General features: G+C 43.7%; 1 protein-coding gene and 1 long non-coding RNA gene across 5 annotated transcripts in view; one reads left to right on the forward strand and one right to left on the reverse strand.

Annotated features, from left to right (window-relative positions):
• The window catches only part of SMARCC1 (SWI/SNF related BAF chromatin remodeling complex subunit C1), a 178,057-nt gene extending 163,653 nt beyond the window's left edge, over positions 1-14,404 (reverse strand). For 2 of the 3 annotated variants that reach the window (XM_073334922.2, XM_073334924.2), the window contains exons 1-2: positions 14,128-14,377; positions 1,688-1,807 (exon numbers count right to left, since the gene is read on the reverse strand). In XM_073334922.2, coding sequence (XP_073191023.1) covers positions 1,688-1,807; positions 14,128-14,367 — 360 coding nt within the window. In that variant the 5' untranslated portion in view covers positions 14,368-14,377. Of the gene's footprint in view, positions 1-1,687; positions 1,808-14,127 lie in introns of all 3 variants that reach the window. The other variant, XM_073334923.2, reaches the window with a different exon arrangement.
• A 338-nt stretch (positions 14,405-14,742) lies between these two features.
• LOC140907906 (uncharacterized) overlaps positions 14,743-16,205 on the forward strand; it is a 49,343-nt gene continuing 47,880 nt past the window's right edge. For both annotated transcript variants that reach the window (XR_012157674.1, XR_012157673.1), the window contains exon 1: positions 14,743-14,950. This is a non-coding gene — a long non-coding RNA (uncharacterized LOC140907906). The remainder of the gene's footprint in view (positions 14,951-16,205) is intronic.

Genomic DNA, 16,205 nt, shown 5'->3' on the forward strand with positions numbered 1-16,205 from the left:
CCGAACAAGTACACTTTGTAAACCAACTGGAAAAAATAAAGATTTTCCTTATAATCTTTCAGTGACAGTAATGGGGGGGCATGGATGAGTGTTCCTATCGCACTCCCCGTCAGTATCTGGCCCAAGCCGGGGAAGCTAATGATCCGACCAGCAGACCAAATTCGGTGATGAATCCTGGTCACATGCTGTCATAAATATAAAGGGAAGGGTAAACCCCTTTGAAATCCCTCCTGGCCAGGGGAAAGCTCCTCTCACCTGTAAAGGGTTAAGAAGCTAAAGGTAACCTCGCTGGCACCTGACCAAAATGACCAATGAGGAGACAAGATACTTTCAAAAGCTGGGAGGAGGGAGAGAAACAAAGGGTCTGTGTCTGTCTGTATGCTGGTCTTTGCCAGGGATAGACCAGGAATGGAGTCTTAGAACTTTTAGTAAGTAATCTAGCTAGGTATGTGTTAGATTATGATTTCTTTAAATGGCTGAGAAAAGAATTGTGCTGAATAGAATAACTATTTCTGTCTGTGTATCTTTTTTGTAACTTAAGGTTTTGCCTAGAGGGGTTCTCTATGTTTTTTGAATCTAATTACCCTGTAAGATATCTACCATCCTGATTTTACAGGGGGGATTTCTTTATTTCTATTTACTTCTATTTTTTTATTAAAAGTCTTCTTGTAAAAAACTGAATGCTTTTTCATTGTTCTCAGATCCAAGGGTTTGGGTCTGTGGTCACCTATGCAAATTGGTGAGGCTTTTTATCCAACATTTCCCAGGAAAGGGGGGGTGCAAGTGTTGGGAGGATTGTTCATTGTTCTTAAGATCCAAGGGTCTGGGTCTGTAGTCACCTAGGCAAATTGGTGAGGCTTTTTACCAAACCTTGTCCAGGAAGTGGGGTGCAAGGTTTTGGGAAGTATTTTGGGGGGAAGGACGTGTCCAAACAGCTCTTCCCCAGTAACCAGTATTAGTTTGGTGGTGGTAGCGGCCAGTCCAAGACAACGGGTGTAATATTTTGTACCTTGGGGAAGTTTTGACCTAAGCTGGTAAAGATAAGCTTAGGAGGTTTTTCATGCAGGTCCCCACATCTGTACCCTAGAGTTCAGAGTTGGGGAGGAACCTTGACACATGCCAACTGAGACACACTGCGCATACGCTAAGAAAAAGTGACAGTAATATTAAAGTGCTATTTGCAATACTATCAGGGAAAACAATGTCTGGGCAGATGAATGATTTTTAAATTGATTGTATCCATTTAATAGTGTCTAATTAAAACATAGCCACAATTATGAGGAATAAACTGTGAAATCTGGTAAAAAAATTTTGACCGAAGTTGAAAGTTATAAAGCTATCAGTATTGCTGATAAAGATCAAATCCAAGTTATGGTAAAATATTTCCAGATTTGACCCTACAAAAATTACTATGCCATCTGAAAATTAAAACCACTCCTCACTTTCAAATGAGCTACTGAATATTGAAATGGCAGGATGTTTTAAACGTAAAGCTTGTTTCACAAGACAGGAGGACCAAGCTGTTCGCTCATCTGCATTAAGCATTGACAGTGACTGTAGAACAGCCACAGATCTACCTTCTCAGCTGAAACTGTGCCACTGTGTGATTTGGCAACAAAAATATTGGATGAACAAGAATGAAGTATACTGCTATAATGGCAGTCGCTCCTGGCATTCAAATACTCACAGGAAGTTTGGTGAAGGCAGGATTGGTGACATGTTTCCCAAAGGCATCTTCCTGGAACTGCAGCAGCTGCACCACCAGCCCAGCCAATGTTTTATTGGTCGGAGCATCTGCCTGAACGTACTGAAAGACACAAACACATACTTACTGGAGATAGGGCAGAAAGACAGTACAATTCCTCTGGCAATTCAAAGACCAATTCCAGCAAGCTTCAGGGCACCTTTTTTTTTTTGCGCTAGCTTTTACACTCATTTAATCTTTAAAATACATAAACAAAACTCAGTTTTATTTGTCAGGAACTATGCTTTCAATCCCAAATAAACCACACTGCCATAATCCACGAGAGGGGATAAGGTATGTATTTCTGTAATACAGCTCATCATCAGCAAACAGTGGACATTTGTCTATTTTTGGCTTTTTGTTATCGGTTAGTTTTTAGAGTCATGGATTTTACCTTCTTTAACAGTTATTTAATTGTATGAAATGCAGCTATGTTAGAATGGTCATTATAGTCAGCCACATTTACAAAATCTTTTTTTTTCTGCTTATTTAATGTATTGCTTTAGACTGATTCATGATAACCTGTACTTTAATATCTAGTCTAAGATTTGGCAAATATCTGTGGATCGTTATTAATTCACTGGATTCAATATTCTTCAGAAAAGGATTAAATACTTAATTAGAGATAGAAATCAGATTGAGTTCTAATGCTAATTCCGGCCCTCAGATATATACAACTCACTAGGAAAACACTGTCTTCTCCTCTCGCAAAAGAATTACCCTGTGTATTCCACATTAATTCACTAACCTTTAGTGTATTCATGCACAATCAGGAAAAATATACCCAGAAGACCAAATTTCTGCAATTTTGCAACAATCTACAATCAGGTACTTTTTCTCCAGGATATATTTATTTCCCCAGGCACAGTACCTCAGTGTATGACCAGTTCATACATAATCTGAGAGGCTATTAGTTGGTCAGTAAACAGACTAATCATTGAGCCATTTACCTGGTGAATAACTAATATAATAGCCAACCAGAATGTCTTATATCTTCCACTGTTTCTGTCTAGCCAGACTTCTATATATACACTTCTCGTGGAATTCTGTGCCAAAAAATTAAAAATTCTGCACACAGTATTTTAAAATTCTGCATATTTATTATATTTGTCAAAAATAACACAATATAATCACATAAATTTCAATTATTTTTGGTCATTTATTTCAAAAGACCTGTTATCAAGAATGTCTTTAACGATACAGACAACAAAAAAGATTCAGGAAATGTTTTTTGACAAATAGATTCCTTACTAGGCATATTAATCCAGAACTCTGAGTACTAATTCATTTAAACTACAATATAGAACCATATTTCCCACACCCCTCAGAAGCAGTGCAAAGGCTTGGGGTGGTCACTGGTAACGAACTTGGGAGGGTTGTTGGGTATGGGTGGGAAAAGTATGGAAGAGGGTTATTTTGGGTGGGAGAGAGAGGACAGATTGTTAGAGAGCTTCCCCCATGCAGACCCTGGCTGACTCTTAGCCTCTCCCATTTAGTCAGGCACATCTGCCTGTCCCCATGTTCCTGCACCCCCATGTGTCTTTGCACCTCGTCCATGTGCCCCTCCACCCCCATTCAGACACCTACTCCCCACATCCCCATGTGGCTCTGCACCCCGTTCTCATGTCCCTATGAGGCTCTGTACCCCCTCCCCCTGTCCCCATGTGTCTGTACCCCCACCCAGCCATCCCTTGTCCCTATGTAGCTCTGCACCCCCTCCCACACCACCATGTGGCCCTGCATCTCCCTCCCTCTGTGTCTCTGTGCCTCTACTCCCATTCAGCCCCTGCCCCAGTCTGTCCTCCCTCACTAGCCCTTATGAGCCCTGTCTGACCCTCCACCCCCAGCACCCCACGCTGTCTGTCTCCCCATGGCCCCTGTCTCCTAACCTGGCCCACTGTTAAGAAGCCAGGCTCTCTCTCTTCCCTAGCTGGCGGGGAGCTGCTGCTTTGTTCTATTGCCACAGCGCCCCCTGGTGGGCAAAACGTGGATCTGCAGCAACATTTTGGCAGAAGCTTTTTTCTGCACAAAAAAATTAAAAATATGTGGGGCTCATTAATTATCCACATGCACAGTAGCACAGAATTCCCCCAGGAGTGTATATATACAGTACCTTGAGAAGGTCATGAAGCCAGAATAGTTACATAACCATCAGAACTCCTACAAATATTTCTATTTTTTGTTAAACAATTCTGTTACACACATCAGGCACTGGTCATTTCAATTTAGCCTGTTAAATAACCAAATAAAACCCTTTAAGCCAGTTACTAAAGCAGCATGTAAGAAGTGATGGATACTGTAAAGGGTATGCAAAAAGAAAAGTAGTACTTGTGGCACCTTAGAGACTAACAAATTTATTTTAGCATAAGCTTTCGTGAGCTACAGCTCACGATGAAGTGAGCTGTAGCTAACGAAAGCTTATGCTCAAATAAATGTGTTAGTCTCTAAGGTGCCACAAGTACTACTTTTCTTTTTGCAAATACAGACTAACATGGCTGCTACTCTGAAACCTGTAAAGGGTATGGGTTTCTCACCATTAGACTTCAATAACTAAATACTTAAACTTGTAAGTGACTTAGTACAGTAACTCCTCGCTTAACGTTGTAGTTATGTTCCTGAAAAATGCAACTTTAAGTGAAATGATGTTAAGCGAATCCAATTCCCCCATAAGAATTAATGTAAATGGGGTGGTTAGGTTCCAGGGAAAAGTTTTTCACAAGACAAAAGACTATATTTCTGGTGAAAAAAGTGTGAAACACACAGAGTATAAGTTTTAAACAAACAGTTTAATACTGTACACAGCAATGATGATTGTGAAGCTTGGTTGAGGTGGTGAAGTTAGAGGGTGGAATCCCAGGGAATGCCTTACTGCTAAATGATGAACTAGCACTCGGTTAACACATTGTTGTTAATGTGGCTCACACTCTACAAGCAGCACGAATGGAGGGAGGGGAGACAGCATGGCAGACAGAGACACACACCCTGTGTGTGGGAGAGAGAGATGTGCATTGTCCCTTTAAGTATGCTGACACCATTCTAAGTACATTGCCTTTAAAAAGCTCACACCATCCTGAGCCCTGTCCTGTCCCCACCCTGCTCTATATGGAGAAGGGGTAAGTAGGGGACAGGAGTAGGGGGGAGAGGGACACCCTGACATTACCCCATCTCTTCTCCCCTCCCCTGAACAGGGAGCAGGAGGCTCCTGGGAGCAGCTCCAAGGCAGGACTAGCACATGACAGTGGGCGGGGGGGGAAGGACAGCTGAACTGCCAGTAATTGATAGCCTGCTGGGCAGCTGCTGCACAGGGAACTTAGGGGAGCAGGGAGCTGGTAAGGGAGCTGATGGAGGGGCTGCTGGCCCACCCTGGTTCCAAGCCCCCACCAGCTAGCTGTAACGGGCTGCTCTTCCTGCAAGCAGTGGACAAAGCAGGTGGCTGCCAAACGTTATAAGGGAGCATTGCACAACTTTAAACGAGCACGTTCCATAACTGATCAGCAATGTTAACAACGACACAACGTTAACCGGGACGACTTTAAGTGAGGAGTTACTGTACTAGCTGTAGAAGCAAGGCTGACAATATCTGGAGAATGAAGTTTTAATGATTCAAAGAATATGAACGACACATGGCAGCACAAGATTCCCCAAGTTACCTCACTTGTGTGTGTGTCTCAACCACGACATAAAAAGGGCAGATGGTTTCCAACCTGTTCAATTATTCAATTCTCTGCCAAAGGGGAGACATTTGTGGTAATTTTGTAATGTGGATAGCTTCCCACTATAAACTAGAAAGGTCACCAAACCATTTCATACAGGCCACCATAGAGCACTCTCTCCTAATTTGGGCTGGATTCTATTTGGCAGCTTTGTCTGTTACCTACTAAGAACCATTATGCCTCCTGATAACTACTCTATCTTCTGGAAGTTTTAAGACTTATTTAACCAAGAAGGAAAGCACTTCATAACATTCATACAGTGCTGTAAGTGTATATGGCTGTAAAAGAGGTGACAAAGGTGACAAATTGCTGCTCCTACAGTTTAGGGCTTAAAAACAAAAACTCAATTAGTGTTGCTGAATCTCTTCATTTTACAACTGTTTAGATGAACAAACAGGGTTGTGCTGAATCATCAACAAAAGCCCTGCAATTCCCAGAAAACTGAGCCAACCATGTACAACAAAAGTCATCACTCTACCTTGTCCGATTTCACATAACATTTTGAACTTTCAGTTTAAGTAGTATTCTTCAACAAGTATCAACCAGATTGCATAGGAAAAAGTGTAGTTAAAATGCGCATTACTAAGCTACAAAGTTAACTTGTACAGTAGTTAGTGTATGGAACTGACAGCATGGAAGTCAAGTGTCAGACGTTATAATCTTGTTTCCATTCTATTTTAATAGAAGTTTATGAAGACCAAAATATTTATTCAACAAGAACAGCATGTGCACACATGTTCAAGAAACAAAGCTGCCAGGTCTAATTTTAGGCTTACCAGCCTCAATAGCACCTAAGTGGAGTAGCTTACCTGTGCTTATCATTACATCTGTTAGAACATATCCTCTCACCCTCAAAAGCAGTATGTAATCTGCGCATGCCAAGAAGAAAAATACTACCATTTCCAAAAAGGCTATTTTGTGGATGATCCTCATCCTGTCTAAAGGAACTTCCTTTATATAAAGTGTTATTCAATAACAGGACAACCTTAGTAACCATGAAAACCCATTTCACAAGGCAGATCCATTCTGTCATCTCTGGCTCTTGCGTCGTTGCAGTTTGACCGCATCTCAGTTTTATTACTGTTTAATTTCCCTGAAATAAGTAATTTAAAATGGTTTGAACACTTTTTAAAACTTTATATAGTGCATTAAGTTTAAAGCACCATAAAAAGTGAGACAACCCTTAAAATTTCTAAAAATAGGTAAGTATGAAGTGTTCCTTGTACAGATAGACATTCTCTTCTGTGCTTCAGTTTTTCTGTGTCTAAGGCCACATTAAGAGTCAGTAACCAAAGTAGGATTAGAACTCTAAACATTTTGACTCCACAATCCACGCTCATTCCTTCAGATCATATTGCTTACCAGGACTCAAAACAAGTTGCATTTTTTGTTTGTTTGTTTCTGAAGCATTCTTCAGCCTACTGTAACAAAATTTAGAAACTTAAAGAGCACAAAATGTAACCTCACTCCAGAATACCAATATTTAGAAAAAATAAAATATTCTTAACCTAGATTATTATATATTTTTAGCTGCTACCTTAGTTAGAATTCCAGTCCCCCCGGTCCCCCTCAGGAAAATGCACCTGGGGGTTTGGATATATTTTGAAGTGTACATTTTTTTCACTCTTATTTCTTAATGGAGATTTGTGAATCCCACTCCCACCTCACACAGAGTTAAGTTAAACCTGAGGGCTGTCAAGTTGTTGGAAAAGGAAATAATTAGAAATAGAATATAGGAGTCCTAATGCTGTCTCAGATTTGCTGTGTTACCTTGAACATGGACATGTCATTTAATCTCTGTGCCTCCATTTCCCCCTCTACAATAAGAGGATAGAACACTTAGCTACATCAAAGGAAAAGCTTTGAAGGGTCCTCTCATTCACCGACTGAAAAAGCTGTACAAGAGGGCCTTGCTATGGGCTTTTGCCAGCAATATTAATCCAACCAGATTCTTATTTGCCAGCTGATTCATAGTTGATTTTTTGGGGAAGGAGACAGCAGTGAAGCTTACAAGAATCATTCATTTTCATATTACTTTCACCCATAATGAGCAGAGGCAGCGTATGAGCCTGCAGAGAAGGAAACACAATAGAAAGTTTTAGAGTAAGCTGCCCTAGGGCAAGGTCTATGCCTTCTTGTGTGTTTGTAAACTCACCCAGCAGACTGTTGGCACTACAGGAAACAATATAAGACACATACAGAAACAACACTAAAATGTCAGACTTGGATACAAAAGCAAGGAAACCCAACTTTAAGGCCACCACTATCCTTAAATAACTCAACTGTATGTTGTAGCACTTTCACACAAAAGACCACCACTTTCCTGACAATTAACCATAGCTAGATTCAATGATTTGAGCTAAAAGCAGAACAGCAACAACAACACTAGATTTGTGTCTTTAGCTCCTTTTAAAAAAAAAAAATTGATTTTCAGATTAGCTCAAAGGAAATTAGCAGAGAAACACTTGCTAATTTAATGTTCCAATGGTACTGATAAGAGACTATGAAACAAATATGGAGATGACAAGTTTTTCCAACCCAGATGCTAGTAGCTAATGAGAAACAAGTTGGCGGTCTCAGTCCACGTCACAAACCACTAAAATTAACACTTTAACAGCTGCCAAGGACTGAAACAACATGGGACATCCCTCCAGGTCAGGGTTGAGGCATGTTAACAGAACTGTGTGTGGGAAGCTGGCACTGCTGATGTCTGTGCTGTAACTTTTGTGGCTACATAGCAGACTTTCAGCACCACTGCCATCAAGCCACTGTTTCAACCAGCACAGAGGCCCCTTATTTAAAATTTAAAGGAAAAACAGAAACCTTGTTTTAGTAAACCAAATTAGTCTATTGCAGTAGTAAAAATTAGACCAGTTTGAAAAACAAAATTTTGTGGCTCAGATCACTTCAGTATTCAGTAAGAATCCCAAATCATACCCACTAAACACACTCAAAAGACAGCCAATCCTCATGTTGCTTGCATTCTGAGGCAGCACACCAGCTGTTTACCCATTTGTTTTTATTGCAGATCTCCACCATACCATCTGTCAGTGCTTTTTGTAGCCACCAACCTGATTTTCAGAAGCACTGAGCACCTGCAGACTGCAGCTAGACTTGGAGGTGCTTAACATTCCTGAAAATCATGCCCAGGGACTACGTCTTTGGTCTGAAATCAACATGAAATTCGATTACGACAAGTACAAAGTACTTTACTCAGGGAAGAAAAAATCAAATCCACAACTACAAAATGGAGAATAATTGGCTAGGTAGTAGTACTGCTGACAAGGATCTGGGGATTATAGTGGATCACAAATTTAATATGAGCCAACCATGTGATGCAGCTATGAAAAAAGGCTAATATTGTGGGGTGTATTAGCAGGAGTCTTATATGTAAGACACAAGAGGTAACTGTCTTGCTCTTACTGCCACTGGTGAGGCCTCAGCTGGAGTACTGTGTCCAGTTCTAGTTGCTAAACTTTACGAAAGATGTGGACAAATTGGAGAGTTCACAGGAGAACTACAAAGATTAGGTCAGGTTTTATAAACCTTTTCTATAAGGAAAGGTTAGGAAACCGGGCATGTTCAGTCTTGAGAAAAGACAACTGAGAGAGGGACCTGATAGTCTTCAAATTATTAACAGCTATCGCAAAGGACGACAGTGATCAATTGTTCTTCATATCCACTGAAGGTAGGACAATAAGTAACAGGCTTTATCAGCAGCATGGGAGATTTAGGGTAGGTCTTCACTACCAACATTAAAGCGCTAGCGTTTTAATGTGGCTGTGTAGTCGCAGCTCCAGTGCTGGGAGAGAGCTCTCCCAGAGGTGCAAAAAACCACCCCCATGAGGGGAGTGGCTTCCAGCGCTGTAGCACTGTCTACACTGCCACTTTACAGTGCTGAAACTTGCATCACGCAGGGGTGTGTTTTTTTCACACCTCTAAGCGAGAAAGTTTCAGTGCTGTAAAGCAGCAGTGTAGACAAGGCCCTAGGTTACATATTAGGAAAATCTTTCTAACTATACGGGTACTTAAGCTCCAAAATAGGCTTCCAAGAGAAGTTGTGGAATACCTCATCATTGGAGGTTTTTAAGAACAGGCTAGACAAATACCAGTCAAGGATACTCTAGGTGTATTTGGCTCTGCCTCAGCACAGGGGGATGGACTAGATGACTTCTCTAGCTCTCTTCCAGCCCCACAGTTATTTGAGTCTATAATCTTTAATGCCAAAGCTATTTGTTGAGCTCTTTAGCATAAAAAGTGTTGGATGTTAAATGAAGAAAATGTGTGCTGGAAATTAAAGACCACCCAAAATGTTAAAATATTTCCAGCAGAACTATAAATGGCACAGCATAAAGTAGAGAGAGATATTTTAATAGAAAACAATTAGTTGTGTAAACATTAATAATAACATGATGCTAGTTGCTGTACATGCACATCAGGGCCTGATAAGTGGAGCCTCTGATCATTTGTGAATTATAAATAATAAACTATATTAAATAATTTACTCAACTTTTCATAGTTTGAATTAGATTTCTGTGTAAAATAGTATTTTATCCTGTATCTGTCCCACATTATGTGCATTAGGTCGAAGAATATCTCAGTCCTGACCAGAAAAGGATTTAACACTCCAAACACAATTGACTAGGCCTTCAAAGAACCCCACAACACAAAGCATGGGGACCAAACTCATTCAGAGGAGAGGTCTGAATTCCATTTTTTATTATGGTCAAAGGGTGGGAGTAGAAATGTAAGACTTCCTACTACTTTCAATCGACAGCATAACTCCCAGTTATGTCAATAGATTTGCACACAGATCGTGAATAAAATTGTTTTTGTAGTCACTGAACTTTTAGAGTACCTTGCTATCAATTCAATATCACTAACAGTATCACTGTTTTAACTAGCAATTTTACTTGACTTATGGCTCAATTGTTCACATTAATTCATCTACCAAACTTGGTCAATGGAAAAATAAGGTGACCACTATATCTGCTTTTTGTTTCTCTTCCTTCCCCATCCTTCTTTCTTGATTTCTCTTCCTCTTTCCTGTGTTTATGTGCATCTTCTATTCTTCCCTTTGGATTTCTTTCACTACAGCAACTCCCAATTCCCACCCTCCTTCCGTGGACTTCATTCCCATGCCCTTCCTCCATGTATCCCACTGAAATGATCAACAATGAAAGAGTTATTTTTTATGTTAGCGTCATCACTGGTCTTTAGCACTGATATCCTAATGAGATTAATAAAGGGTGAGGGAATTCACCCTTAGAGTTAGTTTCAGGTTGTCTGCAGACTCAGGAAGACAACACTGCACTGATTTACATTTGATTCACAGTTGGAAAATTACCTGCGTAATCCAAAGCTAGAAACCTAATTCTTCTTTAAAAAGCCTGGATTCTTCAGTTTCCATGTGTCATGCAGGCCACAAATTTTTCAACCAGACACAAACTGTTCAATTTATTAAGGACACTATCCTGCACCAGTTGAAGTCAATGGAAGTTTTCACATTAATACAGTACAACTAAAATAGTTCACTATAAAAACTGTAACCTGTGAAAACTGCTATTAGTCTTATTAATAGAAAGATGATAAACATTTACATCTGATGCTCTAGTTTTACTAATATTTAAAGACATTTGACTATATAAAATTCCTTTGTTTGCCAAAATGGAGAAGCAGTTCTTAATTCCCCCACCCCCCAGTTTTTAAAAAGACTATTCACTTCTCTTTTACAGAGATCTTAAAAAATTCATTTGCCAAGAATGATTAGATATCTTTTCCAGGCAAGTCCTATCAACTTTGCAGAATCTAAATTTTCATGTAAGAAAAATATTCAGTGTCTGGCCATTATGGTTAAAATTACCTTCGCATTTAACCAATGAATTGCTGTCTTAAGCCTACACTATGATGGATCCAATGCCTCTCCTGACACTAAGAGCTTTAACAAGCTACAACAGAGTGAAAAAGTTCTTGCCAGTTTTCACAGCTACAATCCAGAATCCTATATGCAGCAGTGGAAATTAACAAGAGCTGAGTTAACATCACTCTGATGCTGTTCAGACCTTTCCTCAAGGAAGGGTCTGAACAGCAAGAGGGCAGGTACTGATCCTATTCCCCAGGAAGGAGGACTCAAACTGAGGCTAGAAGAGTGGTAAAGCAGTGGATAAACAATCTTCTCTCACATTAGCCAGGGACTCTGGGATGGAAATCTTGGGAAACTGAGTAAAAGAACACTGCTTTCTTCTAGGACCCACAAATACTGGAGGAACCTCACGCTTATAGAAACCAATTAGGCTTCAGGTTGATATAAACGATGGAGCCCCACCATAGTCCAGGAACTATATTTGAGGTCGGGAAGGAATTTTCCTCCAGGGCAGATTGGAAGAGGCCCTGGAGGTTTTTCGCCTTCCTCTGTAGCATGGGGCACGGGTCAGTTGCTGAAGGATTCTCTGCTCCTTGAAGTCTTTAAACCACAATTTGAGGACTTCAATAGCTCAGACATAGGTGAGAGGTTTTTTTGCAGGAGTGGGTGGGCGAGATTCTATGGCCTGCGTTGTGCAGGTGTTCAGACCAGATGATCAAAATGGTCCCTTCTGACCTTAATATCTATGAATCTATGAAACAGCAGGTTTTCTAACCCCACCTCTCCCAGAAGCTTAGGTGAAGGATGGGGAAATATCTAGCTTCCCATCTGGGTTTTGCTCCAGATAATGCTCCTCAACTTTCATCTAGGACTTTGGCTAGAAGGCTTAGCCTTCTGGAACTAAGTATTTGGTAAGACTTCAAAAGCCCACATGAATTGTGGAATGGGAAGATGGAGAAGTTGATGGGATAAACTAGAGAAATACAATATGGAGAGACTTAAAAAGAAAATAAGGTAGAGAAAACAATGAATGGAAATACATGGGCTGAAAGAAAAAAAGACACTGAATAAGATAATGCAGGACATGCGATAACTTTACATGCTATTATAGAAAAAGACATGGAGTGAACAAGGAAAGGGAAAGGTATAACAAAAGCAAGAGATATATAATTAAGTTTTTAAAGCTTTAATAAATAAGAATTTGATTAGCATGTTTTAAATTCAGTTTAGCAAGTACTTTTATTTAAACGGCAGGAGTCGTGGCTTTGAGAGAGCATTGGCCACACAAGTATACAATCAGAAAGCTGCACTGGAGTTACAAATCAGTTTAAAAACAATTTTGTTAAACCAGAGCAAATCCCTGTGCAGACAATCTTATTTTGATTTAAAAGTGGGTTATTTTGGTTTAGCTTAAATCTATAAGGAAACTATTTCACCCAAATCAATATCAGCCATTCAAACTGAAATAAAACTGTACATAAAGGGTTTTGCTGGCTTAAATATACTGACTTAAAAAAAATCATTAGCTAAACCAGTGCACGTTTGCATGCAGATGAAGCCACAGTCCTCAGAAAAATGGTCATTGGGTAAATTTTTCAATTCTTGTTCTTTTATATTTAGACAATGGAGCCCTGAACTTAATAAGGTTATAGGAATGACGGCTGGTCCAGATAGGTTATTAGCCTGGGTCTCAGGAGACCTAGGTTTAATTCCCTACTCTACCATAGACTTTCTACAAGGTCTTGGGCAAGTCATTCTCTGAAAGTCAATCGTCATCTGTAAAATGGGATAAGAGCACTTCACCACCTTCTAGCTCATAAGAGTGTTTGAAGATAAACAGATTGCACTCAGACACTGCAGTAAGCCACAAGCTGTACAAGTACTTAAGCTAAAGAGCATCAGCAACCCAGTTTTAAATAAAAGTTAACTTAAAACTCCACAGTTTCTCTCCATTATATTATAATCATGCTCAGCATGACTGGCGCCTCATTCTGCTGGTGCTATACATGTCACAGAGTTTACAGTCCAGTACACATTACATATTCCCACAGCTGCACACAAAGAAACTACAGTTAAGACCAAGATCAAGAGAGCTCCCTATAAGTTGTGTAACCGGTGAAAACTAGGTTCAACCTGATGTTTAAGACTTCTCTTCAGCGTGGATTTAGTCAGGCTGAAGCTGAGAGAAAGGCAGAGGGGAAGGACTGGCGAAGCCACCACAGCCTGGGGAGAGGAGCGGGATGCTCCGGGGCGAGCGACCGCTGCAGAGTAACATAACCAGCCCGCTGGCCGGTAAGCCGGGCCCGCCGAAGGCCGGGATCCCGCTCCCACCACCCAAAGGAGCGGCTAGCCCTTTGTTACCGCTCCCAGACTACCTGGGGCGCTTCGCCGCCAGCCCCGAGGGCCGGGCCGCCCCTTCCTGTAGCGCTTCCCCGGGCCCCCCCCCGCCTCCGCGCGGGCCAGGCCGCCCCCCCCGACCCCGGCTCCCTCAGCTCCTCGGGGCCGGGCCGCCCCTTCCTGTAGCGCTTCCCCGGGCCCCCCCCGCCTCCGCGCGGGCCAGGCCGCCCCCCCCCCCGACCCCGGCTCCCTCAGCTCCTCGGGGCCGGGCCGCCCCTTCCTGTAGCGCTCCCGCGGGCCAGGCCGGCCCTTGCTATAGCGCTTCCCTCGACCCCCCGCCGCGGGCCGGGCCTTCCTATAGTGCTTCCCTAGGCCCTCCGCGGGCCAGGCCGCCCCCTCCTGGAGCGCTTCCCTAGACTCCCCCGCCCCACCGCCCCTCAGCGCCCCAGTCCCCGCGGGCCGGGCCGCACCTTCTTGTAGTGCTTCCCCAGCCAGACCCGCACCGCGTCCAGCTGGGACACCGTCTCCGGGCTCTCCCAGAACTTGCCCGTGGGGCCGCCGTCCTTCCGCCGCGACACGGACAGGGCCGCCAGCCCCGCCGCCGCCCCGGGGCCGGGGCCGCCACCTGCAGTCACTGCCGCTGCCATTGTTACTCTCGCCGAGCGCCGCCACCGCGGCCCTGCGCCTCCCACGCGCCTCCCTCCGCGCATGCGCCGAGCCCCGCACGCCCCGCCCCTTGGAGCATGCTCGGGAATACCGCTCCCTGCCCCCGCCACCGCCGTGCACGCGCCGGTTCCCCACCCCCCCGCGCCGCCACCGCCTCTGCGTCGGCACCCTGGGCCGCGCTCCACGCACACTCCAGACGCCTGCTATCTCTGCGCATGCGCTAGTTTCCCACTCTCCCCCCCTTTCCGTGTACTCTCGCTTGTGAGATCCAGTCTGACCTTCAACGCTTGCCCCTCCCCCAACCCTGCTGTGCACGCATGCGTCAAACCTCAACCGCCCCGCACGGGCCGCACTATGCCTGTACGCATGCGCCCACTAGTCCACGCATCTTATGGGGCGCTTTGCGCATGTGCCATTTCGACGCTGATGGAGGGGGCTTGAGCTTCTAGTTTCTGGAATTCCCAGCCTCGTTCTCGCTTTCCGGCTCGGTGGTGCCTGCGGCCTTCGCAGCTGCTGCGGTGTCACGGTGCACGCGCTGTGGGCGGGAACTGGGGGATTGTATGAGGCAGCCTGAAACCGCCAGTTTCCCGCCTCGGGAGTGCGCGCGACGCCCGCTTGGCGCTTTGGGTGAGCGCTGTGTCCCGCTCTCCTCAGGTCGCCCGCGCGGGCCAGCCACGGCGTCGGCTCCGTCCGCAGGCCGCTGTCTCCTGTGCTGAGGAGACTGGTAGCAGTATAAAGTTGTTATCCCGGGGTGGGAGGGGAGACATGCCCTGCCTGGGGGTCGAGTCGTAGCTGGGTGCTGACACTCAGGAGCCGCAGTTCTGGCCCTAGAGAGGAGGGGGCCAGTGGTTACAGACTCATCTGCCCCTCACTATCCCTGTTCTGTCCCTTCCACCCCCTGGCTGCCTTCATCCCCTAATCCCAGCCCCTTTGCCCAGCCAGGCCTAAGCATCCGTGCGCCAGGTCTGACATTCAGCCTATGTCATCAGTGCAAAAAAGGTGCGTTTTTACCTAGGTAGTTAACTCCTAGCTATCTCCCTGTAAAATCCCCGTGGATACAAGGCACTGTAGTTTTCATCTCAATGTAACTAGTCGAAGTCAACCCCTAGTGGGAGGTATAGGGTTGACCTCAACTAGCTACATCTAGGTAAAAACTATCAGTGCCTTATGCCACACAACCTAGGTAGCACTCCCCCTAGCTGGATACTCATCGGGGTTCTGTGTTTGAGTCCCAATACACAAGACCCATGTACTCTAAGTAGGCTATAGCCCTGTCTCTCTCTCCCCTTGGCCTGTCTGGCACAATTTCTAGGCATAGGCTCCCTGTCTGTTACTCTTTTGTGGAAATGGGACCCCAGGGCCAGTGCTGACACCCAGACTCCCCAGTAGCTTAATCACACCCTTTCCCAGAGCTCTAACCTTATCAAGTTTCAGAATAACAGCTGTGTTAGTCTGTATTCGCAAAAAGAAAAGGAGGACTTGGGGCACCTTAGAAACTAACCAATTTATTTGAGCATAAGCTTTCGTGAGCTACAGCTCACTGCATCTGATGAAGTGAGCTGTAGCTCACAAAAGCTTATGCTCAAATAAATTGGTTAGTCTCTAAGGTGCCACAAGTACTCCTAACCTTATCAAGTTTACCTCTTCAGGGAACTTGATAGTGGAAGCACATAACAGACGCACAGGTTTTGTAAGGGTATAAACACACCTTTTTTGCACTGATGACGTAGCCTGAATGTCTAGAATTCTTCCCCTAACGTTACCTGCAGAGACATTTTAATCTCTGAATAAGCTACACAAAGTTTATCAGCACAATGCAGTATCTCTAACGGGTTATAAAGCTATCCAGCACACTGAACAAAGAGTACAGGATATTAGGATG

Source organism: Lepidochelys kempii, chromosome 2 (assembly GCF_965140285.1).
Source record: "Lepidochelys kempii isolate rLepKem1 chromosome 2, rLepKem1.hap1, whole genome shotgun sequence".
In the NCBI taxonomy this organism is placed as follows: Eukaryota; Metazoa; Chordata; order Testudines; family Cheloniidae; genus Lepidochelys; species Lepidochelys kempii.